The 13,180-nt window shown below is 38.9% G+C and overlaps 2 protein-coding genes across 3 annotated transcripts in view; one reads left to right on the top strand and one right to left on the bottom strand.

The window, feature by feature from the left end:
• The window catches only part of LIAS (lipoic acid synthetase), a 16,126-nt gene extending 12,666 nt beyond the window's left edge, over positions 1-3,460 (top strand). For both annotated transcript variants that reach the window (XM_040485473.1, XM_040485460.1), the window contains 3 exons: positions 177-247; positions 1,012-1,123; positions 3,207-3,460. In XM_040485473.1, coding sequence (XP_040341407.1) covers positions 177-247; positions 1,012-1,123; positions 3,207-3,262 — 239 coding nt within the window. In that variant the 3' untranslated portion in view covers positions 3,263-3,460. The remainder of the gene's footprint in view (positions 1-176; positions 248-1,011; positions 1,124-3,206) is intronic.
• A 6,843-nt stretch (positions 3,461-10,303) lies between these two features.
• The window catches only part of UGDH (UDP-glucose 6-dehydrogenase), a 31,862-nt gene continuing 28,985 nt past the window's right edge, over positions 10,304-13,180 (bottom strand). Inside the window, exon 12 of the mRNA XM_040485344.1 lies at positions 10,304-11,764. Coding sequence (XP_040341278.1) covers positions 11,654-11,764 — 111 coding nt within the window. The 3' untranslated portion in view covers positions 10,304-11,653. The remainder of the gene's footprint in view (positions 11,765-13,180) is intronic.

The following is a 13,180-nucleotide window of genomic DNA, read 5'->3' as shown; positions in this document are numbered from 1 at the left end:
ATATATATATATATATTTTAATTTTTAAAAGGGCCTGGCTGGTTCAGGGTTGTGAGTCTGAGCTCGCATTGGGTGTAAAGGTTACTAGAAAAATAAACTAAATAAATAATAAAATTTTTAGAAAAATAAGTCTTTTTAAAAAATCTGCTAATGTAACGTGTGCCCTTTTTCTGTAGCACTTCGTGAAGCAGATGTGGACTGTTTGACTTTAGGACAATATATGCAGCCAACAAAGCGCCACCTGAAGGTATCATTATCTTGAATTGCCAGATGTTCGCTGGTAATTTGAATTAAATCTTTGCTGTCCATAGGTACAGTTAAGAAGCTGCTAGCTTTTTAGTGTAATGTTCCATGTATATTTCCAAGTCCCAGTTTCCATGTTATTGTCTGCATAAAGCCAGCAGATACACTGGCACTTTTTTGCTGCCCTCAAATTGTACAACTTAAATGAATGTACAGAAAAAGAATTTAGTTGTTGGGAAATTGCATTCATCCACACTTGGGATTTGTTTTTAGAGTTACATGAGAGCCAGAGGAGAAATAAGAAAGAAAAGTCAGTCTTCCTCTTTCTGCATTGGACATTCATTCATTCAAGAAAGTTCTATCAGGTAGTGACTGTGTGCCAGACGCAGTGCTAAGCAGAAGATACAAGACAAGTAAGGCAGTCTGGTCCTCAAGAATCTTCTAGGGGTGATTAATTCTTGCTTATACCTGTTAGGGAAGGAGTAATACAGATACAGAATCTCTATAGATAATCTCATTTTTTTTAGCCTCCGGAATAGTTAATGTAATACAGAGTTGATGTTTCCCCTCCTCTCTAATGAAGTCCTGATAGAATGGCCAAGGAACCAGTAGACAGGTAGTCTGTGAGGAAGGTGAGGAGGAAAGCCTCTGGGCAACTGGATACATTATGAAGTGAAAGCCATCCTGAATGCGTGGGCATAGATTTTCTATAGAATCAAAATGATTTAGGGAAATTCTAATCTATTAGAATTAATGCTTTCAATGTAGGTTGAAGAATACATTACTCCTGAAAAGTTCAAATACTGGGAAAAAGTAGGAAATGAACTTGGATTTCATTATACTGCAAGTGGCCCTCTGGTGCGTTCTTCATATAAAGCAGGTAAGTTACACCACAGGGGATGTTTTTATTTAGACCATAACTTTCATGTTAAAATTATAATAGCTGTGGTTATCTTTTGTAGGAAAAATCATTTTTTTCTGGAACATCCTTGGGAACTTTGCTCCATAGGGGTCCTATTAAGGAAAATTTTCTCTTAAGCTTGGTTTTTTCCTTAAGTAAAGAATCCCCTGCCCCTTTATGACTTGGCCACTGTGAATGAAAGCAGAAGTAATCGGCTTACTCTTTGTGTGGATCTCAATAGTAGATTATTCAGAAATGACAGATACCAGTCAAGTACATAACATGGTTTTCTGAAAAATGTATATTCATGTGACAGTGATGCCAGCTGCATCTCCAAACTCCTAATTTCAGATCAATTTAAATCCTAAAACGTGTCTGTTTGACTGCATTGCTGCTCATCGCGTTATACCTTTGTGTTTTTCCTCCCAGAGGCCGCAGGAAAAAAATTTGTGAGATTATTTTCCATGTAGAAATCTTCAGTGTGTTTACTAGCTACAGTACAGTTCTTCATCTTTGTAATGCAGCTCTTACTTTGATCAGCAGCTTGAGCTGACTTACGAAAATAAATGCCGTTTCTAAGAGATGAAAAGTCTATGAGAACGTATCTGAAGCCCGAATTTAATCCAAAAAATGTTTATAAAGTTTTCCCGTCAGTTGGACTTAACAATTACACTTTCTTGAAGAATAAACCGTTATTTTTTGGATAGGTCTAAACTACATTATTACTGTAAATGATCTTTTAGATGGTTGTGTTACATATTGGGTTTAAATCATAGATATATTTAAGTTAGGCATAAATTCTATTGGTAAAAACTAATGTTCAAGCATTAGTGATATTCAGTGTGTTCCTATAAAGAGATTCAAGACATTTAATGAACAACAGCTTATCCTACATATAAAACCCAAGAATTTGATTCAACACTGACTGACAAGATGTGGGGACTTTGGGAGCAAATAAACTAATTCTTCAAGAAGAATTCTGCTGACAGGCTGAAATATGTAAAGGATAGAACTAACATCAGCTTCTAGAGTAGTTAAAGTAAAATTATTTGAGAGAAGTTTTTATTTTATTTTGTAAGGAAAATTTCTGGCATTAGTGAATTGTGAACTTTTTAATGCTTTTAAAGTGATCACTAAAGTTTGAATTCTGCTGTGTAGAGCATCAGACTCAGATGATGGGCTTGGGTCTGATAATGTTGGTTCTCCTCCTGCCACATTTAGGTAAGGTATGGAGGAGCGTGGATAACTCTCCATTACATGGCTGGGTTATGAACCTTGGGATTCCTGGTAATTGTGTACAGATATGGTCACTGCAGTTGTTTAAGATGACAAAGCGAAGTTCATCAGACTCCTCATAAAATCAGGCCTGCAGTGCTGGGCTCTGACAATAAGCACTGAGCTGCGCTATAACAGTCATAGACTAAATGGAACCCTAATGACCTGAAAAGGGAATGTGCCCCCTCTAAGCAGCTAACTTAATGCACAGGCACAACTGAGGGGGTGGAGAGAAAGCCTATTATAAATGAAGAGCTCTTGCTTCCCTGGAGGGAAATAAGCTAAAGGGATTCCATCAGATGAGTCTGCTCAACTGCATGGAGATCCATTTTAGAAACATCAGATCCAGGCTAATAATGTAGCAGAATTGCTCTCTGAAATGAATTGTGCCAACAGCAATACTTTGTCAGTGATGAGGAATAGATCGTGCACATAAAGTGGAATAGATCTAAAGCAGACCCATAGGTACAGTAGGGTCACCCTTTATAATAGTAGGGTACTAGAATAATAGAGACTGTAGTGCTAAAAAAATTTTTGTAAGCATTGGGGGTAGAGTTTACTTAAAAACTCTACAGAAAAAAAAAATGGTAAAGGTGATGGGACACCTGCCTGGCTCAGTTGATAGAACATGTGACTCTTGATCTTGGGGTCATGAGTTCAAGCCCCCACGTTGGGTATAGAGCTTACATTAATTAATTAATTAATTAATTAATTAAAGAATAAAAGGAAAATACTGAAGTGTAATTTTGAAATTTAATATTAATGTATTTTCATTTTTCCCAAATAGGTGAATTTTTCCTGAAAAATCTAGTGGCTAAAAGAAAAAAGCCCTCTAAAACATAACGAGACCTTCAAGACCACAGGAATTTTTAATACCTGATTCCATTTGGTAATAGAAGTGGTACCAGAATGCCTGGACTTCAGTGGACATACCTCAGTCTCTTTGTCTTAAGAAACATGTCAATAGCTGTGCATATTTAATTAATTCACTTGTCTTTTTGCATGTCTTGTCCTATTAAACAATCGCTTGCTGTGATGTAATCATGAAACATCTTTTAAGGGTTACTATTACCAGTATAATTAAAAAATACATTAAAAACTTCTGGAAAAGGGGTGCCTGGGTAGTTCAGTCGGTTGAGCATCCAACTTCAGCTCAGGTGATGATCTTGCAGTTCATGAGTTTGAGCCCCACGTCAGGCTCTGTGCTGTCAGCCCAGAGCCTGCTTCAGATCCTGTCCCTCTCTCTCTCTCTGCCCCTCCACTATTCGTGCTTGCTCACTCTCTCACTCTCTTTCTAAAAAATAAATAAAACGTTAAAAAAAACTTTCAGAGAAGCTTTTAAGCCTGTTCCCTGTACATCGTGACTGCATTTCATTTCTGAAAAATGACATAGTGTGATGAAATGGTGAGTACAGGTTGAGACTACGATCTGTTTACAGTTGGCATGTGTCCTTTACAGAATTCTGCAGCATCACTGCAATAATTTAGAAAGGCTTAAGAGTTTGAATGTTGATTCTTTACATTGGTATGACTGCTTCAGACCTGCAAAATAGTTTTACATTTAATTGCTTGTTTAGGACTTCTTTGTTTTTGTTTTTTTTAATTTTTTTTAACATACATTTATTTTTGAGATAGAGAGAGAGCATGAACAGGGGAGGGTCAGAGAAAGAGGGAGACACAGAATCTGAAACAGGCTCCAGGCTCTGAGCTGTCAGCACAGAGCCTGATGCGGGGCTCGAACCCACGGACCGCGAGATCATGACCTGAGCTGAAGTCGGATGCTTAACCGACTGAGCCACTCAGGTGCCCCTGTTTAGGACTTCTTTGAAACCAAGATCATGATGTTATCGAAGACAGGGAAATAGAACCTTAGAAAAAGAATATTAACCCTCATTTTGCAGTAGTTTGCTACATCTACATGCACTATCCCATTTGTTCCTTTTATTTTTCACACCACTCTGGTTGTATATGATGGTAATGACATGAAGGATTTTCTTTCCTGGGTACCAAAACTCAACCTCATCTTTTTTTGTTTTTAAAGTTTGTTTATTTAAGTAATCTCTACACCCAATGTGGGGCTCGAACTCATGACCCAGAGATCAAGAGTCACATGCTCCACTGACTGAGCCAGCCAGGCACCCTCAACTTCATCTTTTGACCTTAAATCTTGTTTTTCTACTACATTCTTTTTTTTTTAAGTTTTTATTTATTTTATTTTTTTTTTTTTATTTATTTATTTTCGAGAGAGAGAAAGAACAAGCGGGAGGGGCAGAGAGAGAGAGAGGGAGACACAGAATCCCAAGCAGTCTCCAGGCTCTGAGCTGTCAGCACACAGCCTGATGCAGGGCTCGAACTCACAAATGGTGAGATCATGACCCGAGCTGAGGTTGGATGCTTAACTGAGCCAACCAGGTGCCCCTACTACATTCTTGCAAAGGAGTTCTTAGATGGCTATATTGTGAAATATGTAATGTAGAAGACTAATTCTGAGTTTTTAAATAGGTGAATTGTTTATAAAAGGAATGCATAACTTTGAAAATTAGTTACATTTTAATTTAACTCATGGAAGCCATATATACTTTGGCTTAGTTTCTTTATAGATCCTAATAAATTTTGCTGTGTAAAATTAACCCAACTTTAAGCATCTCAGGCAACCAGCATCCTTAAAATCTGTTATTTCACAGGAAACCTGGATTACTTTTAAGACCCTGATTCTATGATGTAATCCGGATGTTTCCTAATTTTGCACAATATAGGTGAATGATAGTAAAACATTCTAGCAGAAGAATAATTTTGTCAAATGAAATTATCATAGGATTCAATATAAAATAACTAAAATAGTGTTTTATTAGTACGTATGTTACAGTTCCAGATTTGGAACTATGTATAAAAACAGCAAATGATATAATGAAGCTATTTTGATACAAACGTGGGATTGGGGTTTATGGATGGCATTTGCAGGTTTTTGGCAGCCTCAGCAGCACAGTAGTCAAGAAAAACCCGACAAACAGCAAAATAATAGTGAATTATAAAAAATTGTAAGGGGCACCTGGGTGGTTCAGTCAGTTAAGCCTCCAACTCTTGGTTTCAGCTCAGATCATGATCTCAAGGTTCATGGGTTTGAGCCCCACATTGAGCTCTGCACTGACAGTGTGGAGCCTGCTTGGAATTCTGTCTCTCTCCCTGTCTCACTCCCCTGCCTCTGCTCTTGTTCTCATTCTCTCTCTCTCTCTCTCTCTCTCTCTCTCTCTCTCTCTCAGAATAAAAAAAAAAAAAAATTTTTTTTAAGTTAAAACACCTACCCTTGGCAATCTCAGGATACCCTCCAGTTAAACCCAAAACTTGAAAGAGTAGCAGGAAATGTTTGTTTCAAAGTGGAATCACAAATAGTAGCTTCTGGGGTTGTTGTTTCTTCACTCCTTATTGTATAACCGACCATTCTACCATGACTAGAACATGTGACCTAATACCTGGATCTTGCTGGACATTTGAGTGTGGTTAACGTGTGTAGAGATATACTGCCTTGCACAACTGCACAAGAGTGGACAGGCTTGAATCTTAAAAGGCCAGGGCAGAGCTTTGACCTTCCTAAACAATGATGCATTAATCGCATTTATATGCACAGACATGACAGGAGGTCTGTATAAAAATTTTCGATTGAGCAGCACAAAATGCATCAGTGGTCTCCAAATGTTAAAATTTAGTACACGACCATTTCAGCATATCTGATCTTTTTCTTTGTGTAGCACAAATGGCATTTTTCAGAAAATGAAAGTGATAAATGCGCATGGTTTTTAAGATACCAACCAGTACAAGTGTCCTAGCCCCTTTTGCAGCCACTGAATCAGCCAACCCCCAAACCCACTTCCTGTTTGGTGAGGTAATAAATGCATTAAACTAGTTTGAATAGGAGTTTCTCTTACTTGAAAGCATTTAACCTCAGAGGTTTTATCAATATTATTACATTCAGAAACGTGAGCACCAGTGGCCTTAGGCAGAAAAATGGGAATAACATCACAAAGAAGGGTTCAGAATAGAAGTTGAGCAAAATAGCAGGAGCAGCCGTGAGAGCCGTGTGAGCACATGCCCTTCATGTCCCTGAGGATCCAGCCCACACACTTTAACATACATTTGTGTTAATAAAAATAGCATTTTAATCTATTTTACATTGGGCTTCCATGAAAATTTCCTTTGACAATGATTCTCTTGCTAAGATTTTGGCCACTGCGTTGTAACTTCCAAGAGTTCTCTGATGATTCCTTTCTTTTTCCTTTTTCAAAATAGCATCCTGTTCTTGTTTCCTAGCTGCGATTTCTTCTATTTTCCTCTCTGTGGATAGTCTTTTGACATTGTGGTTCACCACATTGAGCACTGTCTCTATTTCCTTTGTTTTAGTCTCTACTTTTTTTTTTTAATGTTTATTATTTATGAGAGAAAGAGAGAGGGAGGGGCAGAGAGAGAGAGGAAAGAGAATCCCAAGCAGCCTCCACACTGTCAGCACAGAGCCCAAAGTAAGGCTCAAATCCACGAACCATGAGATCATGACCTGAGCCGAAATCAAGAGCTGGATGCTTAACCGACTGAGCCACCCGGGCATTCCTTTGCCCTTTGTCTTGAAGGCTGTCCTCAAATGTCTGCTGATCGTTGGCTGTACATGCATACTGAGTGATGAGCCAGTCTAAAGCTGATGGTGGGGCCACCTGGGTGGTTCAGTCGGTTAAGTGCCCAGACTCCTGGTCTTGGCTCAGGTCATGATCTCATGGATCCTGAGTTCGAGACCCACATCAAGATCTGCACTGATGGTGTGGGGCCTGCTTGGGATTCACTCTCTGCCCCTCCTTCACTCTCGCTCTCGCTCTCTCTCAAAATAAATAAACTTAAAAAGTAAAGCTGATGGGAAGCAGGAGTCGGGGGAGTCATCTAACTGATGGAGCTTCACTGTAGTGTTTGGGGGGTGAGCTGGATTTCTTAGTGACAGACTCCCAAATGTTAGGATTATTTCTCTAAAGCCATCTAAGCTTTAAAAAGATAGTAATAATCCTCAAATCTCCTCCTTGAGGGTTATAAACCTGACTGCTGACCTTCTCAGAACCAGGTGAGAAAAAGCAAGCAGGACAGGGGAGTGCAGGTTTTTATTTAGTTCCCTTGTTTCCAGTCTGGCATCTCACTGACACCCTCCCTAAGTCTGAAATTTTCTGATTCTATTCTTCCTAAAAATAAACTTCTACTATCCTGAGAGTGAGGGGTGGGGAAGGTAGTTTCTTCTCATGAGGTAAGACAGAGACTGGGTGCACCTAACTTCCTTATATGTACCATCTTCCATAGAAGTCCTCTGTTTTCAGCCCCACACTGCAACCCCAATTTTTGTGATATCCGGTGCTTCCAATTCTTGAGATCTAAGGAGACGATTACACCAAGAAACAGTCTTTTATATGGGCATTGAAGTTTCTGCTTGCTCTTTTTAAGTTACTTAGCGTCCCCTTGCTTTCTACCTTCTAAGAGTTGGTTCACGTCTCTTATCCATCCATGCCTCCTTTCCCACTCTCTTTGTCTTTGTCTATATCTTTCTCATTCCTTTACTGCCATTTTAGTAAGCTCAAGTAAGGGCTCATTCTGTCATTTCAGGAGAGAATGAAAATAGTACATATGTTCAATTCAACCCAGGTACCTGGAAGTCCAGTCTTTTTTTTTTTTTTTTTTAGGCTTATTTTATTTTATTTTATTTTATTATTTTATTTTTTGAGAGAGGGTGCAAGTCAGCAAGAGGCAGAGAGAGAGAATCCCACAAGGGGCAGAGAGAGAGAGGGAGAAAGAGAGAGAAAGAAAATCCCACGGAGCTCGAAGCAGGGCTGGAGCTCACAAACCTGGGCCGAAGTCAGATGCTTAACGACTGAGCCACCCAGATGCCCTGAGATAGTCTTTTGACTTGATGGCTTTACTTTACGGCAAAGGTGGTATTGGACTTAAAACATAGAAGGAAGGCTTAGTTCTGGTGCAGGACGATACTCATTGCTCTAGTTCTCCCCAACACTTTAATCATTTTCTTTACAGAAGAACCCTGTCCCTAACCCCTCCTGGTTGTTTTAGGGGGCTTGTTTTTGACCCTGGGACTGAGAGATGTCGTCACATGGGGGTAAATGCCAGGCTGCCTGTCATTCTGCTTATAGAGGGAAGACTGGACGAGAAGGTTGACTGTTGAAGTTAAAGACCTTCAGTTAAGCCCCAGGTGTGTGTTCCTCTTTTTCCCATATCCTTTTGGGCAGAGCTTCTGCTGTTCTGCTGCATAGACCCACTCCTCTGCCAGTACTCCAGGAAGCAGCCCTTCTCTGTCAGTACACATCCATCTACTCAGTGCTTTCCAGAAATTTCTTTAAATCTCTTGACCACGGATGGCCCCTTCCTATTCCCTTTGTTGTACTGGATTATGCCTTTTCCCCCTCTTGCTATAATAGGGTCCTAAGAAGGGAGAGGATGTGTGTGCTCAGTGTACCATGCTGACGGAGAGCTCTGCTTTTTGTCTTTTTAATAATGGTTTTGTAGGGGCACCTGGGTGGCTTAGTCGGTTAAACATCCGAGGATATTATCCTAAGTGAAATAGTCCAGTCATAAAAAGACAAATGTGGGGTGCCTGGGTGGCTCAGTTGGTTAAGAGACAGACTCTTTTTTTAAGTGTTATTTCTTTTTAAGAGAGAGAGTGCGAGCAGGGGCAGGGCAGAGACAGAGGGAGACACAGATTCTGAAGTAGGCTCCAGGTTCTGAGCTGTCAGCACAGAGCCCGACGTGGGGCTCAAACCCATCAACTGTGGGATCATAACCTGAACTGAAGTCTGATGAATAAGCTCATTTTCACTTCAGGATCTTAAGAGTAAGGAATCATTTTATGTTCAATCACTCTGGTGTTTGTCTCTTTCTGGAGTTTTGGTTTTTTCACTCTTATCTGCAAACATTTTCTTAAAGAGCTGGATAGCAAATATTTTAGGCTATTCAGGCCAAGGGGCAAAATTGGGGACTTACATAACCATTTCAAATATAATCATATTGGGGCGCCCAGGTGATTCAGTTGGTTAAGTGTCTGACTTTGGCTCAGGTCACGATCTCTTAGTTTGTGAGTTTGAGCCTCACATCAGGCTGTCTGCTGTCAGCACGGACCCCACTTCAGATCTTCTGCCTCTCTCTCTTTCTGCCCCTTCCCTGCTTGTGTTCTCTCTCTCTCTCTCTCTCTCTCTCTCTCTCTCTCTCAAAACATTAAAAAAATCTTTTTAAATATAATCATGGAGGGGCACCTCGCTGGCTCAGTCAGAAGAGCAAGCAAGTCTTGAGCTCAGGGTTGTGAGTTTGAGCCCCGCATTAGGTGTAGAGATTACTTAAAACTAAAATCTTAAATAAAAAAAATATATATATAATCATATAAAATTATAAAAACCATTCTTAGCTTATTTATAGGTGGCTGGCCAGATTTGGCCCATGAGCTTTGATTTGCAGGCACCAGATCTATTTGCTAAATTCCCTTCCGTTCTTACATCATTTGAAAGAATGATGTAATGTCTTTTTCTCAAAAAAGTAAGGAGCAATATTTTTCTTTTTTTTTTTTTAACTTTTTAAATATTTATTTATTTTGGAGAGAGAGAGAGACAGAGGCAGAGCATGAGCAGGGGAGGGGCAGAGAGAGAGACACAGAATCCGAAACAGGCTCCAGGCTCCAAGCTGTCAGCACAGAGCCTGACGTGGGGCTCAAACTCACGAACCACGAGATCATAACCTGAGCGGAAGTCAGACAGCCAACTGACTGAGCCACCCAGGCGCCCCAGGAGTAATATTTTTATAATGTCAGACTGTCGTGACTCATTTGTTACTTGTACTATGACAGAAAATACACTCACGCAATTGTTGATACAGAATATTTTATTTATGTGTTTGCTATCTGTACAGATGTCTCTCATCTTTGTATTTGTTTCTGTATTCTAACTGAACCTCAAAATTCCTAAAGGATGAGGCTTGTATCTGTTTAACTTGATTTGTATACTCTCAGCAGAGCAGAGCATCAGATGGACATCTGGCATATTTCAATAATGATAAAGCATAAGACAAAATCAAAGTCAATAAGACACGTAATAAAAAAGCACATGGAAACATACAAAAATTCTTACGTTAGAATAATGCTATACGTAATTTGTAAAATCTACTTTTTTAAGTTCATACATGAGATTATATTGATTTTCTTATTTAAAGAAAAAGGGGAACTTCAATGAGTTATAGAACTAAAAATGCAAAATGAAGGTAACAAATATTTTTGGCTCTTGAACTAAAAAAATAATGATCAGTGAGAAAAAAAGAGACATGAAGAAGAATAAACTAGACCAATACTGATATTTTCTTCATGTTAAAAAAAAAAATTGCCTTTTAGTCTTATTTGGATTGATTGGAAATGAGCAGTGATGACATTCTTGGGCTAAAAAACCAACAACGCAGCTCGTTCAAACAAAAGGAGCAAAGGAACATTACCCAAACCAAACTTACAGGGTCACTTGTAACATGGAAGCATAGGAAAAATGTTCTAAGCACATCCAAAAAAGAAAGAAAAGGGAAGAAAGAAAGAAAGAAAGAAAGAAAGAAAGAAAGGAAAAGAAAGGAGAGGAAAGGAGAAAGGAAGAAAGGAAGGGAGAAAAGAAAAGAAAAAAGCATAAGGCCCCATTCTATCCACTGAATTTTCCCTGTCTGTTCAGAGAGACAAGAAATGGCTTGGGAAACACCTTACCCAATTAAGCTAGAAACCTCTAAGTCTCCAGGACACTTTCTGAAAGGTTAACAGGTTTAGCCCAGTGTTTAGGACAGCAATTTCACGGTTTAAAATATATATATTTAATAACAAGTAAATAAACCAATGATCAGAAAAACTGAAGAGTGTACATGTGATATTAAAGTGCTGCCTATGGACATTTTATAAAGTAAAAAGTGTTTTAGGTTTAATCTGTATTTTACAAAGATCGACACCATTAAAACCAACATGATTATTTACCACTCATCCAATCACTGAGGTAACAAAATTACAAAAATATGTAAAAAATATTCTAGATTCATAATACCAGATATGCTAATTCCCATATAGCTAGTATAAATTTGATTAAAAAAATAGTTTTGTTTCCTTAAAAACACTTGGTTCATTTACCATTTAATATCAGATAGATATCTGCTATCCTAAAGTACCAAAAAATTTACAAATAAAAATGGCAATGACTATACTCTGGGTTTCTTGTTCGGTGGATCCTGAAGGCTAAACTTTGGAATTTCCCCCGAAGGCGCATATGGAATTCTCTTTGAAGACACCTTTTTTCCAATTGTTTCAATCTAGGGGGGAAAAGAAAGATTTTAGAAAGAAAACCTATTTTTTCCTTTTAAAATCAAAAGAGGGTCTCAAGTTTTCTGGGTAGCTATGAAAGATTTTTGGTTCCTTCTGTATTTTTCATGTTTCTAGAGTCAATCTACATTCCACTCTCCAAATTTACAGCTAGACACTCTTATTCTTGCCATTCCCAACACCAGACCCCCTCAGACTGAGGACAGACTCACATGCCACCACTGTGTCAGCAACATGGATGAAAGCAACTAACAGACAAGATTCCAGTGCAATCAAATTCTCTCTCAAACTCTATTCTCACATCTGTTCCCTTATTCTAAAAAATTTACATCAGCTTGAGGGACCTGGGTGGTTCAGTCAGTTGAGCAGCTGACTTTGGCTCAGGTCATGATCTCACGGTTTGTGAGTTTGGGCCCCGCATTGGGCCCTGTTCGTGCCCTGTCTCTCTCTGTCTCTCAAAACTAAATAAACGTTAAAAAAGAATTGTTTTGGGGCGCCTGGGTGGCTTGGTTGGTTAAGCGTCCGACTTCAGCTCAGGTCATGATCTCACGGTCCGTGAGTTCAAGCCCCGCGTCGGGCTCTGTGCTGACAGCTCAGAGCCTGGAGCCTGTTTCAGATTCTGTGTCTCCCTCTCTCTCTCTGCCCCTTCCCTGTTCATTCTCTGTCTCTCTCTGTCTCAGAAATAAATGTTAAAAAAAAAATTAAAAAAAAAAAAAAAAGAATTGTGTTTTTTTTTTTTTTTTTTAATTTACATCAGCTGTAATAGCATAGATTTCAGGAGTTCAGGCTTCAGAGTCTAAAAGGCCCCAGCTGGATTCCTGATTGCTAATTGTTGTGTCAACTAAGCTCTCTAGATCTCTCTTCCTCATTTGTAAACAGTGTTACTACCACTTACTTCAACAGGTTGTGTTATGGATTAAATTAGATAAAGTGCCCAGTGCAGTGGCCGGCATACAAGTCAGCCTTCAATTAATAAGTGGTAGTCTATTTTTATTTTGCATATTACATTTTAAACTTTTCCTCATATATCTAAAATCACTAATCTTATCTTTAAAGACACTGCTTCTTTAACAATCATAAATTTAGCTCTTCTCTATAGCAAAAATATACTATACAATTTTCACAAATGTCTTTTGAATTAAAAATTAAGAGCACCTGAGTGGCTCAGTCAGTTAAGCGTCCGACTCTTGATTTTGGCTCAGGTCAAGATCTCATGGTTTGTGAGTTCGAGCCCTCCGTTGGGCTCTGTGCTGACAGTGTAGAGCCTGCTTGGGATTCTCCTCTCCCTCTCTATCTGCCTCTCCTCTGCTCATGCTCTCTCTTTCTCAAAATAAAGTAAAAAAAACTTTTTAAAATTAACTATATAATTCTGACTCAAAGGGTTTTTGCTTTGTATTAATCATTTT

Source organism: Herpailurus yagouaroundi, unplaced genomic scaffold, assembly GCF_014898765.1.
Source record: "Herpailurus yagouaroundi ecotype Mexico unplaced genomic scaffold, PumYag 28, whole genome shotgun sequence".
NCBI lineage: Eukaryota > Metazoa > Chordata > Mammalia > Carnivora > Felidae > Herpailurus > Herpailurus yagouaroundi.
This window is presented reverse-complemented; position numbering and strand designations above follow the sequence as displayed.